The following is a 16,657-nucleotide window of genomic DNA, read 5'->3' on the forward strand; positions in this document are numbered from 1 at the left end:
ATATGACAAACCTTTGCAATATTTTCTATAAGCAACAACTTGAAGAATATATATATAATTGGATGAGAGAGAAAAAACTTATTCCTTTTCTTCACAATCTCTTATCTATTTATAAACTTGAATAGTCACTTCCAAGAGTCATAATGAATGGATACGTCTCTTGCCAAATAGACATGTGTCAAAAGACACAACTTGTTTTCAGTTTTGAAAATTAAAACTAAAAAATGGCTAAGCTCCAAATACCTATTTTACTTCAAATATACATTCATTTAGATTTATTATTTCATTAATTAATTTGAACAAATAAATTCTAACAATCCTCCACTTGTTCAAAATAATTAATCATCCAACTCATACTCGGTGTTTACTAATATAACATGATATCTTTCGATTTGAATCACACCTTAGTGAATAACTCACAAAGTAATTATATAAATTAATGGTAACATAATAACTTTGAACCATATTCCTTATTACAATACTGGTGACATGGTCATACATATATACTCATTTTCACAAGTTCCATTCTTCTTGCTCAGGCTTTTATTGGCCATGCACTCATCTATTCTATGAACCTTTCAGAAAGAAACTCCCAACTTTCTTTAAAGGCGGCACCACCTTTAAGTTCATATCGGTCAGATTCTTCTAGTATATATGTTACATTTGAGATACTTGTTCCTCGAACCCAATCTTGTTAAGAACATCCAGTGTTCAACCCTCTATCTATAACATCCAATACTTATTTCATCAAAGATGGGTCATGCACCTACAATAAAGTACTGCAAATTTTCACAATCAATGTCTTGTTCTTACCCTTTGAACCTTGTATCATTCAAATAATGGCATTCAGTAGGGTTGTCATTATTGGTGGTTTATTTCAATAAGGAGTTTTAATCTCATCTTCCTCGATGTAGATTTTACTAATTATCCTGTAAGAGGCTTAGTAAAAGGGTCCGTTAGATTTTTACTGGATTTCACATATGTGAGAGAAATAATTCTACTTTTAATTAATTTTCTCACATAAGTATGTCTTAGGCTTATATGCCTAAACTTTCCATTGTAAATATCATTATTTGCTCTTGCTAGAGTGGCTTGACTATCACATATGATTGATATTGAACCAATACTTTTTGAATTCAATGGTATTTCACACAAAAGATCAGTTAACCATTCAGTCTCTTTTCCTACTTCGGCTAATACAATAAATTCTGATTCCATGGTGAAATGTGTTATACATGTTTGTTTCTTGGATCTCCAAGATATTGCACTTCCTCCAAAAGTAAAAAAAACTACCTTGAAGTAGATTTATTTATTATCTCTCATACTCAATATCTAACTAGCCTCTGTATATCCATCTAATATAGTAGGAAATTTAGAATAATGCAAGCCAAGGTTTTTAGTTTTCTTTAAATAACCAAAAACTCTTCAATGATCATTATTTGGATTATTGGTAAACCTACTTAATTTACTAATTGCAAAAGCAATGTTGATCTTGTACATTGCAATGCATACATTAGGCTACCAATTGTACTTGCATACTCAAGTTGTGCCACTGCTCTTCCATCATTCTTAATTAGCTTGACACTTGGATCAATTGGGGTACTAGCTTCTTTAAAATGCAAATATTTGAACTTATCAAGCATCTTTTCAATGTAATGTGCTTGATTTAGTTCATAACCCGCACTATTTCTTGTGACCTTAATACCAAGTATGATATCCACATGTCCAAGATCCTTCATTTTGAATATAGAAGATAGAAACCTCTTTGTTTCTACTATGCCTTCCATTTTATTACTTACTATTAATAAATCATCAACATAAAGACAAATAAATATAATGCAATCATCAAATGATTTATCATAGAGACATTTAGTAACGGTATTGTGAACAAAACCATTCAAAAGAATAGTAGAGTCAAATTTTGCATGTCATTGCTTTAAGGCTTGTTTCAAACCATACAAGAATTTTAATAATTTGCATGCTTTTTCTTTATTTCTTGGTAGAACAAAACCTTCATGGTGTTCCATGTAGACCTCTTTTTCGATATTACTATTTAAAAATGTTGTTTTTACATTCATTTGATGGACAATTAAATCATGAATAGAAGCTAATGCAAATAAAATCCTTATAGTTGTAATTCTAACAGCAGGAGCATATGTGTCAAAATAATCAATTCCCTCTTGTTGTTTATACCCTTTGGCTACTAACCTAGACTTGAATGTTAGAAGTGATCCATCATTATGATACTTTCTTCTAAACACCTGGCCACTTGCAAAAAATAGGTTTAGAGCCAGAAGGTAAATCAACAAGATCCAACTGCGATTTGATATAGTAGAATTCATTTCATCATTTATGGCATCTTTCCAAAAAATAGAATCTCTTGAAGCCATAGCTTCTTTATAAGTTATATGATCACTTTCAGTTTGTAAGACAATTGGAATTGTTCTCACTATCTTATTTCTCTCTCCTTCTACCAAACAAAGAGATATTAGTTGAGAATTAATCTCATTAGGATCTAAATGTTTTATTTTCCTTATTCTTTTTCTTCTTCTAGGTTCACATGTTTGTTCATCAACCTTAGGAGATACATCATTTTTTATCCTTTAGAAATTTCCTCTTGAGACTCATTATATGGAATTAATTTAGAATTTTCTTCCGAAATAAGTAAATTCTCAAAAACTCCACTTCTCTTGATTCTATTATCACGTTAGCTTCTAATTCTAGAAGTCTATATGCTTTACTATTTCATATCCCACAAATGCACACTTGATTCCTCTAGGACTTAATTTAGTCCTCATTGAGTTTGTGTTTTTGCAATAAGCAAGACACCCCACACTTTAAATTAACCTATATTAGGCTTTCCTTTCCATATCTCATAAGGAGATATATTATTCCTTTTAAGAGGAATTCTATTCACAGTATAACATGCTGCTAGTAATGCTTCTCCATATAAGTAAAATATCAATTTTGCATTTATTATCATAGCATTTATCATCTCCACAAGAGTTCGATTTTTCTTTCTGCTAAACCATTTTGTTCAGGAGTTCGAGGTGCAGAACATTGATGTAAAATTCCATTTTCTTCACAAAATAAATTAAATTCATTTGAAAAATATTCACCACCTCTATTACTCCTAGCTAGGCATTTTAATTTTTTTCTTAAGTTGGTTTTCCACTAAACCTTTATATACTTTAAACATTTTAAAGGTTTCATCCTTATATTTCATTAAATAAATAAATGTGTACCTTGAATAATCATCCATAAGGGTGTGTTTGGTTGGGGGCTATCCTTGATAACCTTAGTTATCTATCTAAAATTATCAACGAAAATCCTATTTGATTTAGGTAATCGATGATTCCCGAGTAATATTTTATACTCGACACGTCAGCAAAAGGAGCATGCAACTCGAAATTAGAAAATCTCATAAAACTGAGGTTTTTCTTGATTCTAGGGTTAACGAAATTTTTTTTACCAAAAATACTCTTTGATAAAAGAAAAACATAAAAAAAATAAAAAAATTAGAAAAAAAACATAAAAAAATAAATAAATGTAAAAAACATAAAAATAAAAATGTAAAAATAAAAAAAACAAAAAAAACAAAAAGTAAAAAAAAAGTAAAAAAAAATAAAAACAAAAAAAAAACACAAAAATAAAGAAAAATGTGAAAAAGAAAAAGTAAAAAAACATATAAAAAAGAAAAATGTAGAGTTTAATAATAATAATAATAATAATAATAATAATAATATATGGTTGATTTTGTAACTGAAGATAATACAGTAAAATATTAAATTAGGTTATTCATTAAAACCTTCAAACAAACAAGTTTTTATTACATTACTTAGGTTGAACCAAACAACATTTGGTTATGTTTTATTCCCCATAACCTTTGTTATGTGATTACCAGGAAATCATATAACCAGGATTATACATGATAACTTAAACCAAACACATCCTAAATGTTATAAAATATATATTTCCTCCTCTTGTCAACGTTCTATTTAATTTACAAATATCCAAATGAACAAGATCTAGAATTTGAGTCTTTCTTTCAACACTTTGAAATGGTTTCTTAGTCATCTTGCATTTAACACATATTTCACATTTTTTAAAGTTATTTAAATCACAAGATATAATGCCACTTTTAATCATTTTATTTAGTATAGATTTTCCTATGTGTGCTAATCTATTATGCCATAAAGAAACAAAGTCAATCATGTAAGCAGAAGAAATACATTTATTTATTCCATTGTCACTAGTACATAACTTCACCATTCCATCATAAGAAAATCCTTTCCCAACAAAGTTATTAGAGACCAAAAGAATCAATTTTCCGGACTCATACACAACCTTAATCTTTGTCTTGTTGAGTTGAGCCCCACTAACCAAATTCCAATTCATGTTTGGAATATGAAGGACATTTGTCAAAGTTATTGTTTTTCTCAAAGTAAAGTTTAAAACTGTACTTCCTTTACCAACTACTTTCGAACGTAACGCCCTTCAATTCCCATTCGAATCTCTTGCTTGTCTTCAATCTCTTGATAAGTCTTGAACAATGACTTATCATATGTAACATGCACCGTAGCACATGTATCATACCACCATCCTGGCACTTTTCCTTAAACAACATTAACATGACTTATAGTTGCCCCAATGTTGTCCATGTCTACTGAGTTAATCTTTGCCTCCTCTTTACTCGGTTTCTTTTTAAACCTGCAATCTTGAGCGTAATGCCCAGATTTTCCACAAACAAAGCATGCTCCTTTGGGTTTCCCTTTGGCTTTCTCTATATACTTTTTAGGACCAAGTGGATTTCCTCTTTTCTTATTGTTAACTTTCATTGGCTGATCTATGACGTTGGCCTTAGAAGTGCCTTCATAAGAATTTTCATTCTTATCTCTCGTCATAGATTCTTCTTCAATACACAAATGTTTTTGTATTTGTTCCAAAGAAGAATCTTCAGAACTATGAAGAATCTTTTTCCGATAACTTTTCCAAGTAGATGACAATTTTGCTATGATTGCACCGACTTGAAAAGAATCCGGTAACTCAATCCTTATAACCCTCATTTTGTTAACAATAACATGCAATTCATGTACTTGGGGCAGCAATGGTTTATCATTAAGAAATTTAAAATAAAAGTATTTGGAAATTAAAAACTTCTTGGTACCTTCTTCTTCCACTTTATACTTATTTTCCAATACTTGCCATATTTTCTTAGTCGAGGTAGTGTTTGTGTAGAGATCATAGAGACGATAGGACAAGACATTTAAAATATGACCACGACACATCAATTCATCTTCTTTCCTTTTCTCTCTTTTGGCCCTTAGATCTTCAACTTCTTTATCAGTTGGTTTCGGAATGTCTTCCAAATTCGGATCAAGAATGTACAAGATCTTCATTACAATTAGTAGAAATTTCAGTTTATCTTGCCATTGCGTAAAGTTCGTACCATCAAACCTATCTAGTTTGACCATGTCTTGATTCATAAACTTTAGTGTCACCATGGTTGTTTCACGCTCCATTATTTCTTCGGAGATCCAACAAATAAATATAGTTTTTAGATTGTTGGCAAAATGATATGAGGTGATCTCTAAAATTAGGAAACAAATGATTGAAGACTTAAAATACGTATGAGATACGTTTTCCTAAAAATTATATTTGTCCTCTCTCAATGTTACTTAAGGGAGTAATGACAAATAATTTTTGAGATACGACAAGCCTTTGCAATATTTTCTATAAGCAACAATAGAAAATATTTTGAAACTTGGAGAATATATATAAAATTGGACGAGAGAAAAAACTTATTCCTTTTCTTCACAATCTCTTCTCTATTTTCCAATTTTGAATATTAAAACTAAAAAACTATCGAGCTCCCAATACCCATTTTACCTCAAATATCCATTTATTTAGATTTATTATTTAATTAATTAATTTGAACAAATAAATTATAACTAAAGTTATTGGACAACTTCTAATATGGAAACTACTATACGTTGTAGAAATTATAATGATGAGCCAAGAGTTATTTTTGAGATAAAATCATAAGAGGACACCCATTTAATTTTGTTTTTAAAGACACTCTTTAGATATGATTTCTAAATTTGTGGGGTCCTTTTTATTTTTACCCAAAAATATTATTCACTGTGTAAAAATATTTATTCTTTTATTATCATATTTATGCATTATTCTTCAAATAATGTCATTAGCAATTACATTTTTTTTTTATTATTATAGTGTTGAATCATGTTCAACACCTTTTTAAAATAACTTATTATGCATTGTCTTGGTAAAAATATTTTGCACCTTTTATTTTTTATTTTAAAAAAATACAAATATTAAAAATCTATATTTATCTTATGTTTTGTATTCTCTTAACGGCTATTTTTTTTTTTAAAAAAAAAATGCATTTCATTCTTTTAAAATATTAAAAAAGAAAAAGAAAATACGAATGACATTATTAAAAATGAAAGACAATAAATGTATTTGTGGCACAAAATTATATTTTCAATATATAATTTTGAATAAGTAATATTTACAATGCATAAAAATTTATTATCAGTGTAGAAATGCAACCGGCCTCGGCCTAGTAGTAGAGCTTGATCGATCGTAAACGGTTAAGTTCGACAAACCTTTGGTCCTAGTAGTAGATCTCTTAGGCCTTATTTGAATCCCTTCGATTATTAGACCATTCTTCCAATGCCCTCCTTTCACTTCTAACAAATGAATGTGCACCTCCCCATCCTCACCCTCTTCCCTATAGTTATAGAACTCCCCTAATTCAATTTCCATCCATCCATCATCCCTCGGCCGTGGAACACGCCCACCGATTCCCTCGACTTCCTCTTCTGCCTCTTGAGTTTCTTCGACGGTCAATAGTCGTTGCCGCGAACATAAACCCTGCCCGAACTGAGCCACCCTATGTCTCCGAGCGAGCAAATGAGCATACATGTCACTGAGCTGCAAGCAAATTGCAGTAGTAGACGACTGTGTTCCGATCTTCACCGATGCCTCCTGAAGCGGATGACCCAGACCGTAAGAGTGATCGGAGAGTTTGAAGATCAGATAGGCGGCATATGTTGTTTTTGAAGAAAGGGTTTTACTATGGATCTTTCCTTGGACCTCCAACCAGCACACATTGATTAGTTCAGCAACCTCTAAGAACCTTGAAGAGGATCAGGAAACTAATATCAGCTTCAAAAACTTATGATATGTCTATGCATCGACTAAATAGCAGTGATAGAATTAGAATTAGGAAGCATTTAAAATTTTTTTTTTGTAGGTATCATAATTTAGTTCAAGAACAAGCATGATCCATATTGAGAATTAATTGAGATTTCCGTGACAGAATTGTGTAAAAAATCAAAGGGAAGAAAATTTGGAGGATGATTCTACCTGGAATCAGTTTGTGAAACCCAGAGCCAGCAGTGCTCTGTATCTCCCCGCTGAATCGACAATGCTCTGGCTGAAAGCATGTAACATTTAGCTCCACTCGATCTATCCAGTGAGAAAGTCTGGAAAAAAAAAAGATCAAACAAATTAGCAATCGGGAAGCGAACCGCATTCATGATGCTTCCTACGCGAATCGCCCAATTTTTCTACAAGGTTCGTAGTAAGAAGCACTGAGAAATCCGCATACTCGAGCAGAATATACATTATTCTAGGATATGAAATTATAGAGAGATTAAGAAAAAAATAAGAGAGAAATAACGAAATAAGAAGTAGGTCAAGATAAGTTTTAAAAAAACCTTGTTGAGAAAATAAGAGCGGGATATAAAGAACAAAAGAGATATAGCTGGAACGTGGCTTAAGTGAAACCAATTGATTCGATATCAAAATAATTTGTCCCAAATATCATCTAAGTATATGTTTATATAACTCTCAAAACCCTCAAAAAAATCTGAACAGAAAAATAACCAACTAGACTTATTTCCTAAGACTTAGGATAAATTAACTATCAAGACTCGGTTCCTAAGATTTAGGACAAAATTAAATATAAAAAATAAACTTATCTTAATTAACGGATAACTACTTTAAAAACTTCAATTTTGGATTCTCTCCTGCATCAGTCGCTTGGAGTTGAAGAAAACTCGTCCTCGAGTTTGGGGTAGGTGTATCCGGCTCCAGAGCACAATGACTTAGTTGTTTTACATAAAAAATATCAAAAGTTTTTAAATGGCTAGGAAGTCGCAACCTGCAGGCATTATCATTAATCTTTTCTAGTATCTCGCAAGATCCAATCTTTCGATCTTTGAGCTTGTTGTATTCATCAACAGGGAAATGGTCAAGAGTTAATACAGCCTAAACCATATCACTAATGTCAAAAAGAACCTGACGTCGATGTCGATCTGCCCTGATCTTGTATTCGGTGTTGCTTTCTTGAATAGCTTGCTTAACTGCTCATGAATAACTCGAAGATGTTCAGCCATCTCCTCAGCATCAGGGTTAGTTTGTCAGGGACGCGAAATAGGGACTAAATCCAGTACCCCATATGAGTTTCAACTTTGAAAGGACTCAAATCAGTGGTCCTGTTATTTGATCTATTGTATGTGAATTCTTCTTGAGGTAAAACTAGATCCCATTACTTTGGTTTGGTTCTTGTGAGACATCTCAGAAGATTTCCTAAGCTCCGATTCACTACCTCGGTCTGACCATCTGTCTGAGGGTAATAGGCGCTGCTGAATTTTAGCTTTGTCCCTAGCTTTTCCCATAAAGTCTTCCAAAATTGACTGACAAATTTAGTATCACGATCCGAAGTAATAGTTTGAGGAATATCGTGTAAACACACAATCTCTTTGAAGAAGAGGGCGACAATCCGAATAACATCCATAGTTTTTTTGCATGCCACAAAGTGAGTCATCTTGGAGAATCGGTCCACCACAACTAGAATAGAGTCTGCATTGGTGAGGGTTCCCTTAGATTGCTGACAAACAAAGCAACGGTCCACGAAATGAGCTACGTCACTAATTAGCTTGGTACAATAAAAGCATGAAGAGATGAGGGCTAATGCCTTATCTCAGTCAAAGTGTTCTTTGTTATGCAATTCACTGATAATGTGTTGTATATCTAAGAAAGATCCAAAGCCGACAACCTTAATGCTCATGGTAGTAAGAAGGGAAGAATGATAGCTTAGAGCATCTGCAACACAATTAAGACTCCTGGATTGATGCTTCAGAGTGAATGTGAACTCTGGAAGTTCTAGAACAGGTGCTTCGATCATTTTTTCCTTCACAAATTGAAAACTAGTTGTAGCCGCTTTAGTCCACTTGAACCTGTGCCCCTTGAGATACTCAGTGATAAGAGTAATTAAGGTGCTGAAATTCTGGATGAATCGACGATAGAAAGAGGCCAATCCATGAAAATTTCGGATGTCGTGAATGGTTTTTGGCTGCGGCCACTCTAAAACTGCATCTATCTTTGATGGATCTGTACGAACACCATCGGTAGACACTATAAATCCAAGAAACAAAATTGAGATTGTGAAGAAAGAACACTTCCTGTTGTTGATGAACAAGTGTTCCGCCTTTAGCTTCTCAAAAACAGTGCGAAGGTGATCAAGGTGCAAAGCTCATGTCGGGCTATAAATGAGGATGTCGTCCAAGTATATAACCACGAATCTTCCTATGAAAGGTCATAAGACTTGATGCATGAATCTCATGAACGTGTTGGGTGCATCGGATTGTGTGAAAGGCATGACCATTCACTCGTACAACTCATGTTGTGCCTTGAAGGCAACCTTCCATTTATCTCCGGACTTGATTCGAATCTGGTAGTATCCACTCCTAAGATCAATCTTGGAGAAGGTCTTTGAACTGGAAAGTTGATCCAACATGTCATCTAAGCAAGGAATCAGAAATATATACTTCATCGTGATTGTGGTAATGGCTCTACCATCAATACACATGCACCACGAACCGTCTTTCTTTGGCACGAGTAGGGAAGGGATTGCACAAGGGCTCATACTCTCACGAGTATAACCTTGTCTCAATAGCTCCACAACTTGTCATTGTAGTTTTTTAGCATCCTTAGGGCTAACACGGTATGCCGGCCGGTTGGGTAAGCTTGACCCCGGAACGAGGTCAATCTAGTATTGAATGTCTCTCCTAGAGGAAAGTCCCGAAGGAAGGTCTTCAGCCATCAAATTAGTAAAGTCGGATAGGAGTTGTTGCACCTCAGCTGGTAGATCCAAGTCTAAGTCTATTTTATCCCTTTTGTAAGGAAGCAAAGTATAGACCATGTCTTCGTGCTTCATCTTGTTCAAAAATCTAGACATAGAAAGTAGTATAGAATTATTAGTTACCAAATTTGAAGGGATTCCATCTCGTCCAGATTCCGAATAGAGTGTGATCCGGATATAGGGAATGGCATGGGATTAATTAAGGAGAAGGAAGAGGGCTTTTTTGTCATTTGGCCTTTAGGTTTTATGGGCTTAAAAGAGCACGAACCGTGCTCTAAAGGGGGGGGTTTTTTCTGGTCGTGATTTCCGCCGCCGCCAGGGAAAAACAGAGGAGGCAGCCAACATTCTTCCTCCTCCCTCGTCGGCGCCGGAGCTGGTCGCCGGCCGCTCCTCTCTTCTACCCCTGGCCCTCCGGTCTCCACTACAGTGTCGCCGTCGCGTATAGCGTCCAGCACCTCCTTCTCTTCCGGCGTCCAGCGCTGCCTCCTTTTCCGGCGGCTTATCCAACAGCCGGTGCCGCCTCCTCCAGCACTAGCTGGTGTTTTCAGTCGCCTCTGGCAACCGCCCACGTCGGCGATCAGCATCTCAGCGGCCTCCCCGAGTGTGCATATTGGCAGCCTCAGGCAGCGCCGCCGCCGGCAGGCTCCGTCTCCAGCGGGCCTCCGTTACCAGCGGGCCCGGTCGCCAGTTAGCCTCTGCCGTGAGCGGATTGCTGCTGGTTAGCGCTCGTCGACATCTCTAGCGGTCGCCGAGGGCGCCTTCAGCCGCCGACGTCGTCTCCAGCCGTCGCCACAGCCGTCTTTGCTTCCACTGACCACCACAGCCGCCTCTAGTGGTGGCTACTGCTGCCTTCGGCGGTTGCGGAGGTCGCCGCCGACACCTCCGGGTAGCCGCCGTCTCAGTGCTCAGGAATCATTCTATTTATATATTCGGCCTGCGAGCCGATAGAGTATTCGGTCTTCGGACCATTATTATATTCCGGCCATCGTGCCCCTAGTCCGGCCTGTGAGCCGATGATGCGGTCAGACCGCGCACCATCTTGCGGAGTCGTATCACATTCAACTCCGAGCCATCGGATTCAGCTGCTCAGCTGGTGGACATCTATCTATTCGACAGGGTCACGACGACTCGACCCACATCTTTACCAGCTCACTGATCCATCTGAGGGCGCCCCCCTGGGCCAGGGTACGTTATTGCACTCGTTTCATACTTATTTTATTATCATGTTATTATGCGGTTATTCATATATCTGTGGGATTCGCCTCGAGCACCGAGGTACCAGAGACCGGGGCGACCCGGTCGCTGGATACAGGTACAGTTGACCGGAGGAGGACTTCTGACGATCCGGTCAACGTAGGGGACAGATCATCCACCGGGTCATGGGGATGCGGTCAACCTTCCAGACACGTCATACCGGCAGGTTCGTCTCTTCTGCTTCCAGACAGGATCAAATTGGCGCCGTCTGTGGGAACGCGCCTGATCTGGAACGTGAAGATGAACGACGCCGGATAGTTCTGCCATCCTCATGATCACGGTCAGTTTTTCTGGTATTTATCCTGTCAGTTATATGATCTGTATTAATCCCGAAGACCCCGAGCCGTTTGGCCGGGCTGCGTATGGGATACGAGCGATGCTTGAAATAGAAGATCCCGAGCCGTTCGGTCGGGAAGGATATCCCGAAGACCCCGAGCCGTTTGGCCGGGCTGCGTATGGGATACGAGTGATGCTTGAAATAGAAGATCCCGAGCCGTTCGGCCGGGTATATGGTATCCGAGCCCAGCGCTCGATGTGAAGGCCCGAGCCGTTCGGCCGGGTATATGGTATCCGAGCTGGCCCGAGCCGTTCGGCCGGGTATATGGTATCCGAGCCCAGCGCTCGATGTGAAGGCCCGAGCCGTTCGGCCGGGTATATGGTATCCGAGCCCAGCGCTCGATGTGAAGGCCCGAGCCGTTCGGCCGGGTATATGGTATCCGAGCCCAGCGCTCGATGTGAAGGCCCGAGCTGTTCGGCCGGGTATATGGTATCCGAGCCCAGCGCTCGAGGGGAAGGCGCGAGCCGTTGGGCAGGGAACAGCGCAGGGTTAGTTCCGAGCCTGCCATAATAGTATGAAGCCCGGCCGAGCGGCCGGGTATATGGTATCACTTGAAGACCGACGAGCACCGTCGTTAAAAATCGAGAGTCGGACCGGCGACTATAAATCCGCCGGGCGACCGACCAAAAGTCGAGACGCGTCGGACCGGCTATAAATATCCGCGCCGACGAGCACCGTCGTTAAAAATCGAGAGCCGCGCCGACCGGCTATAAATATCCGCGCCGACGAGCACCGTCGTTAAAAATCAAGAGTCGGACCGGCGACTATAAACCTCCCGGGCGACCGACCAAGAGTCGGGCCGCAGTCGGACCGGCGACTATAAACCTCCCGGGCGACCGACCAAGAGTCGGGCCGCAGACGGACCGGTGTGAATCCCCCGGGCTGAAGACCTCTGCACGGACCAGCATATCATATATTCTATCTCCCCCGTTTGGGGTCGAGTAGCCGTCGCGAGCATCTATCTCCCCCGTTCGGGGTCGAGCGGCATCGTCCGCCCAGCATCTATCTGACCGATCGACGTCACCACGGTCGCACGCACGATATCGTCCGCCCGGCATCTATCTGACCGATCGACGTCATCGCGGTCGCACGCGCGGCATCGTCCGCCCGGCATTTATCTGACCGATCGACGTCATCGCGGTCGCACGCGCGGCATCGTCCTCCCGGCATTTATCCGATCGATTGACCTCATTCCAGTTGCACGCGCGGTATCGTCCGCCCTGCATTTATCCGATCGATCGACATCTTTCCGATCACCCGTTCGGCCATACCGCTTGATCTAGGTCGCACACCCGGCCTCGTGCCGGTCTACTCAGCGTCCCACGTGCTGCTCGGTCGGATGTCAGTTTACATGTCGAGCACTCAGCGTGTTGTCGTTCGCTCAGCATCTTCCGCTCAGCGTCTATCCACCCGATCGGCATCACTTCGATCGTCCGATCGGTATCTTCGGGGCTGCGTACTAGGCATTGGTTCGGTTACAGATTTGATCCGCTCGACACGTTTATCATCTCATGCGACACTATTATCATAGCGACCGCTCGAGTGACATTATATTATCGGTTCAACGATTCGGCTTTGACATCGAGAGTGGTTCAATTCTTTGCAATAGACTGTCCAGTCAGTCGGACTCACGCCTCCTTCGACTAGATTTGAAGGGGAGGCTTGTGATCCGGATATAGGGAATGGCATGGGATTAATTAAGGAGAAGGAAGAGGGCTTTTTTGTCATTTGGCCTTTAGGTTTTATGGGCTTAAAAGAGCACGAACCGTGCTCTAAAGGGGGGGGGGTTTTTTTGGTCGGGATTGCCGCCGCCCCCAGGGAAAAACGGGGGAGGCAGCCAACATTCTTCCTCCTCCCTCGCCGGCCCCGGGGGGGGTCGCCGGCCGCTCCTCTCTTCTATAGCGTCCAGCACCTCCTTCTCTTTCGGCGTCCAGCGCTGCCTCCTTTTCCGGCGGCTTATCCAACAGCCGGTGCCGCCTCCTCCAGCACTAGCTGGTGTTTTCAGTCGCCTCTGGCAACCGCCCACGTCGGCGATCAGCATCTCAGCGGGCTCCCCGAGTGTGCATATTGGCAGCCTCAGGCAGCGCCGCCGCCGGCAGGCTCCGTCTCCAGCGGGCCTCCGTTACCAGCGGGCCCGGTCGCTAGTTAGCCTCTGCCGTGAGCGGATTGCTGCTGGTTAGCGCTCGTCGACATCTCTAGCGGTCGCCGAGGGCGCCTTCAGCCGCCGACGTCGTCTCCAGCCGTCGCCACAGCCGTCTTTGCTTCCACTGACCACCACAGCCGCCTCTAGTGGTGGCTACTGCTGCCTTCGGCGGTTGCGGAGGTCGCCGCCGACACCTCCGGGTAGCCGCCGTCTCAGTGCTCTGGTATCATTCTATTTATATATTCGGCCTGCGAGCCGATAGAGTATTCGGTCTTCGGACCATTATTATATTCCGGCCATCGTGCCCCTAGTCCGGCCTGTGAGCCGATGATGCGGTCAGACCGCGCACCATCTTGCGGAGTCGTATCACATTCAACTCCGAGCCATCGGATTCAGCTGCTCAGCTGGTGGACATCTATCTATTCGACAGGGTCACGACGACTCGACCCACATCTTTACCAGCTCACCGATCCATCTGAGGGCGCCCCCCTGGGCCAGGGTACGTTATTGCACTCGTTTCATACTTATTTTATTATCATGTTATTATGCGGTTATTCATATATCTGTGGGATTCGCCTCGAGCACCGAGGTACCAGAGACCGGGGCGACCCGGTCGCTGGATACAGGTACAGTTGACCGGAGGAGGACTTCTGACGATCCGGTCAACGTAGGGGACAGATCATCCACCGGGTCATGGGGATGCGGTCAACCTTCCAGACACGTCATACCGGCAGGTTCGTCTCCTCTGCTTCCAGACAGGATCAGAGTGCAATCATGTCAGAAGACCACGAACTCATCATCTTCCTTGTAAGTAGCCTCGATCGTCATTCTTCTAGATTCAAAAGGAAAGTTGGTAGCTTTATTTTTCTTCTCGTAATAACTCTAAGGGGAACATAGTCATATTGGATGGTACGAGATGATTGTGTCACTGGATGCTCCTGCATCAGACGCCCTAGGTTGAAAAGAACTCGTCCTCGAGTTCAAAATATCTTCAACAACCATAGTCTCTCTTTTCTTCGCATTGTCTTTCGATACGACACAAACTGCATCCTCAAATAAGACCAAAATCTCATGGTCATCACCATAGAGTACCTCGTCAACTTCATCATCAAATATCAGTTCGCCTAGTGCTTCGATCTCGTCTTCGTTGTAAATTGGATCACCGAATAATTCGATATTGTCGTCGTCTTCGCTATCTCCTGCAATTGGATGATAGAGAGAGTAGGACTGGTCGTACTCGATGTTGTCGAGGTCCGCATCCTCATGGTTGTCTCCGCCACCGTGAGAGGAAGGGGGGGGGGGGGGGCATAGAGGCACTGGGGAGTTGGTGTTCTCCCGAAGTTGTAGGTGGTGAGGTGGTTGAACTCGTATTTCTTGAAACCAAACTTGTGCTTGGACAACTCTTCTCGATTGGAAATTAGAGATTTTTCAAAAGGAGAATAAAGGAACTTACGATATTTACGTTCTCGTGCCGCTAGACGTTGAGATAACTTTGTGACTTGTTTCTGTAGATACTGAATCTCGTCTTGGGTGCTACGACCACAACGTAAGGCTTCCTCAACCGGAACCTGCCTTTCATGATCATGATCACGTCCACGACGACCCTCCATTGGATCTTAATGAGCTCTGATACCAACTGAAGCCGAGCAGAATATAGATTATTCTGGGGTGTGAAGTTACAGAGATATTTAAGAAGAAATAAGAGAGAAATAACTAAATAAGAAGTAGCTCAAAATAAGTTTTAAAAATATATTTTTGAAAAAATAAGAGCGGGAAATAAAGAACAAAAGAGATACATGGCTTAAGTGAAACCAATTGATTCAATATCAAAATAACTTGTCCCAAACATTATCTAAGCATAGGTTTATCAATCCTAAAAAAAAATCTAAAAAGAAAAATAATTAACTAGACTTATTCCCTAAGATTTAGGATAAATTAACTATAAGACTCGGTTTCTAAGATTTAGGACAAATAAATATAAAAAATAAATTAAATTAATTAACGGATAACTACTCTAAAAAAAAAAAAATTAATTTTGAATTCTCTCCTTAATCAGATTTTTGGATAAGGATTCAAACACTGGCGAGAAAGAAAACCCTAGAAAAATGAACGGAGGAGGAGCAAAAGGGACGCGTCTAACCATCTTGCCGCCGTCCACGAGCACCGGCTCGTCGCAGAGGCGGAAGAAGAGATCCCTCTTGGAGCAGCAGTCGACGGGGCGATCGGCGCGGGCGAGGACGGACTGCAGATCGACGGGGAGAAAGCGGTCCCAGACGGCGTCCGAAGCCGCCGCGGATAGCAAAGTGGTGGAGACGGCGGAGGCGCGGCAGGCGTCGCGGGGCGACGTGAAGGAGAGGGCGTGGGCGATGCAGCCTTGGGGAAGCACCTCCTCCATTCCCGGATCGCCCATGTCGAAATCGCTCGCACTTCGATGCCGGCGGCCCTCGTCTCGGAGGAGCAACAAACCCCCCTCCTTATAGCTTCCAGCCACGCGAATTGAACTTGAGAGCGAAACGCCGCATATAAACACATCTTTCTAAGTATATAGTCTTCACCCACATAAATATGTTATGCGGCCTTTATTTGTAAATAACAAGAAACTACACACAAACACAATTTCAAAACTATTCGTGAATTTAATTGATTGGCTGATTTTAATTCATAATAAAGTATAATAAATATGAAATCTAAAAAAAGATTATAATAAAATAAATTATTGAAGGTTGAAAAGGTGAAGAATGAAGTTTTA

The 16,657-nt window shown here is 40.8% G+C and overlaps 1 protein-coding gene across 1 annotated transcript; it reads right to left on the bottom strand.

Moving 5' to 3' along the window:
- Positions 1 to 6,497: 6,497 nt before the first annotated feature.
- LOC121989959 (F-box protein PP2-B11-like) lies at positions 6,498 to 16,455 on the bottom strand. The gene is made up of 3 exons (XM_042544253.1): positions 16,049 to 16,455; positions 7,393 to 7,511; positions 6,498 to 7,162 (listed from the first exon to the last, which is right to left on the bottom strand). The coding sequence occupies exons 1-3, from the start codon at positions 16,316 to 16,318 to the stop codon at positions 6,556 to 6,558; spliced, it is 996 nt and encodes a 331-aa protein (XP_042400187.1). The 5' UTR covers positions 16,319 to 16,455; the 3' UTR covers positions 6,498 to 6,555.
- Positions 16,456 to 16,657: the final 202 nt, after the last annotated feature.

The sequence above is a fragment of the Zingiber officinale genome, chromosome 6B, assembly GCF_018446385.1.
Source record: "Zingiber officinale cultivar Zhangliang chromosome 6B, Zo_v1.1, whole genome shotgun sequence".
Taxonomy (NCBI): Eukaryota; Viridiplantae; Streptophyta; class Magnoliopsida; order Zingiberales; family Zingiberaceae; genus Zingiber; species Zingiber officinale.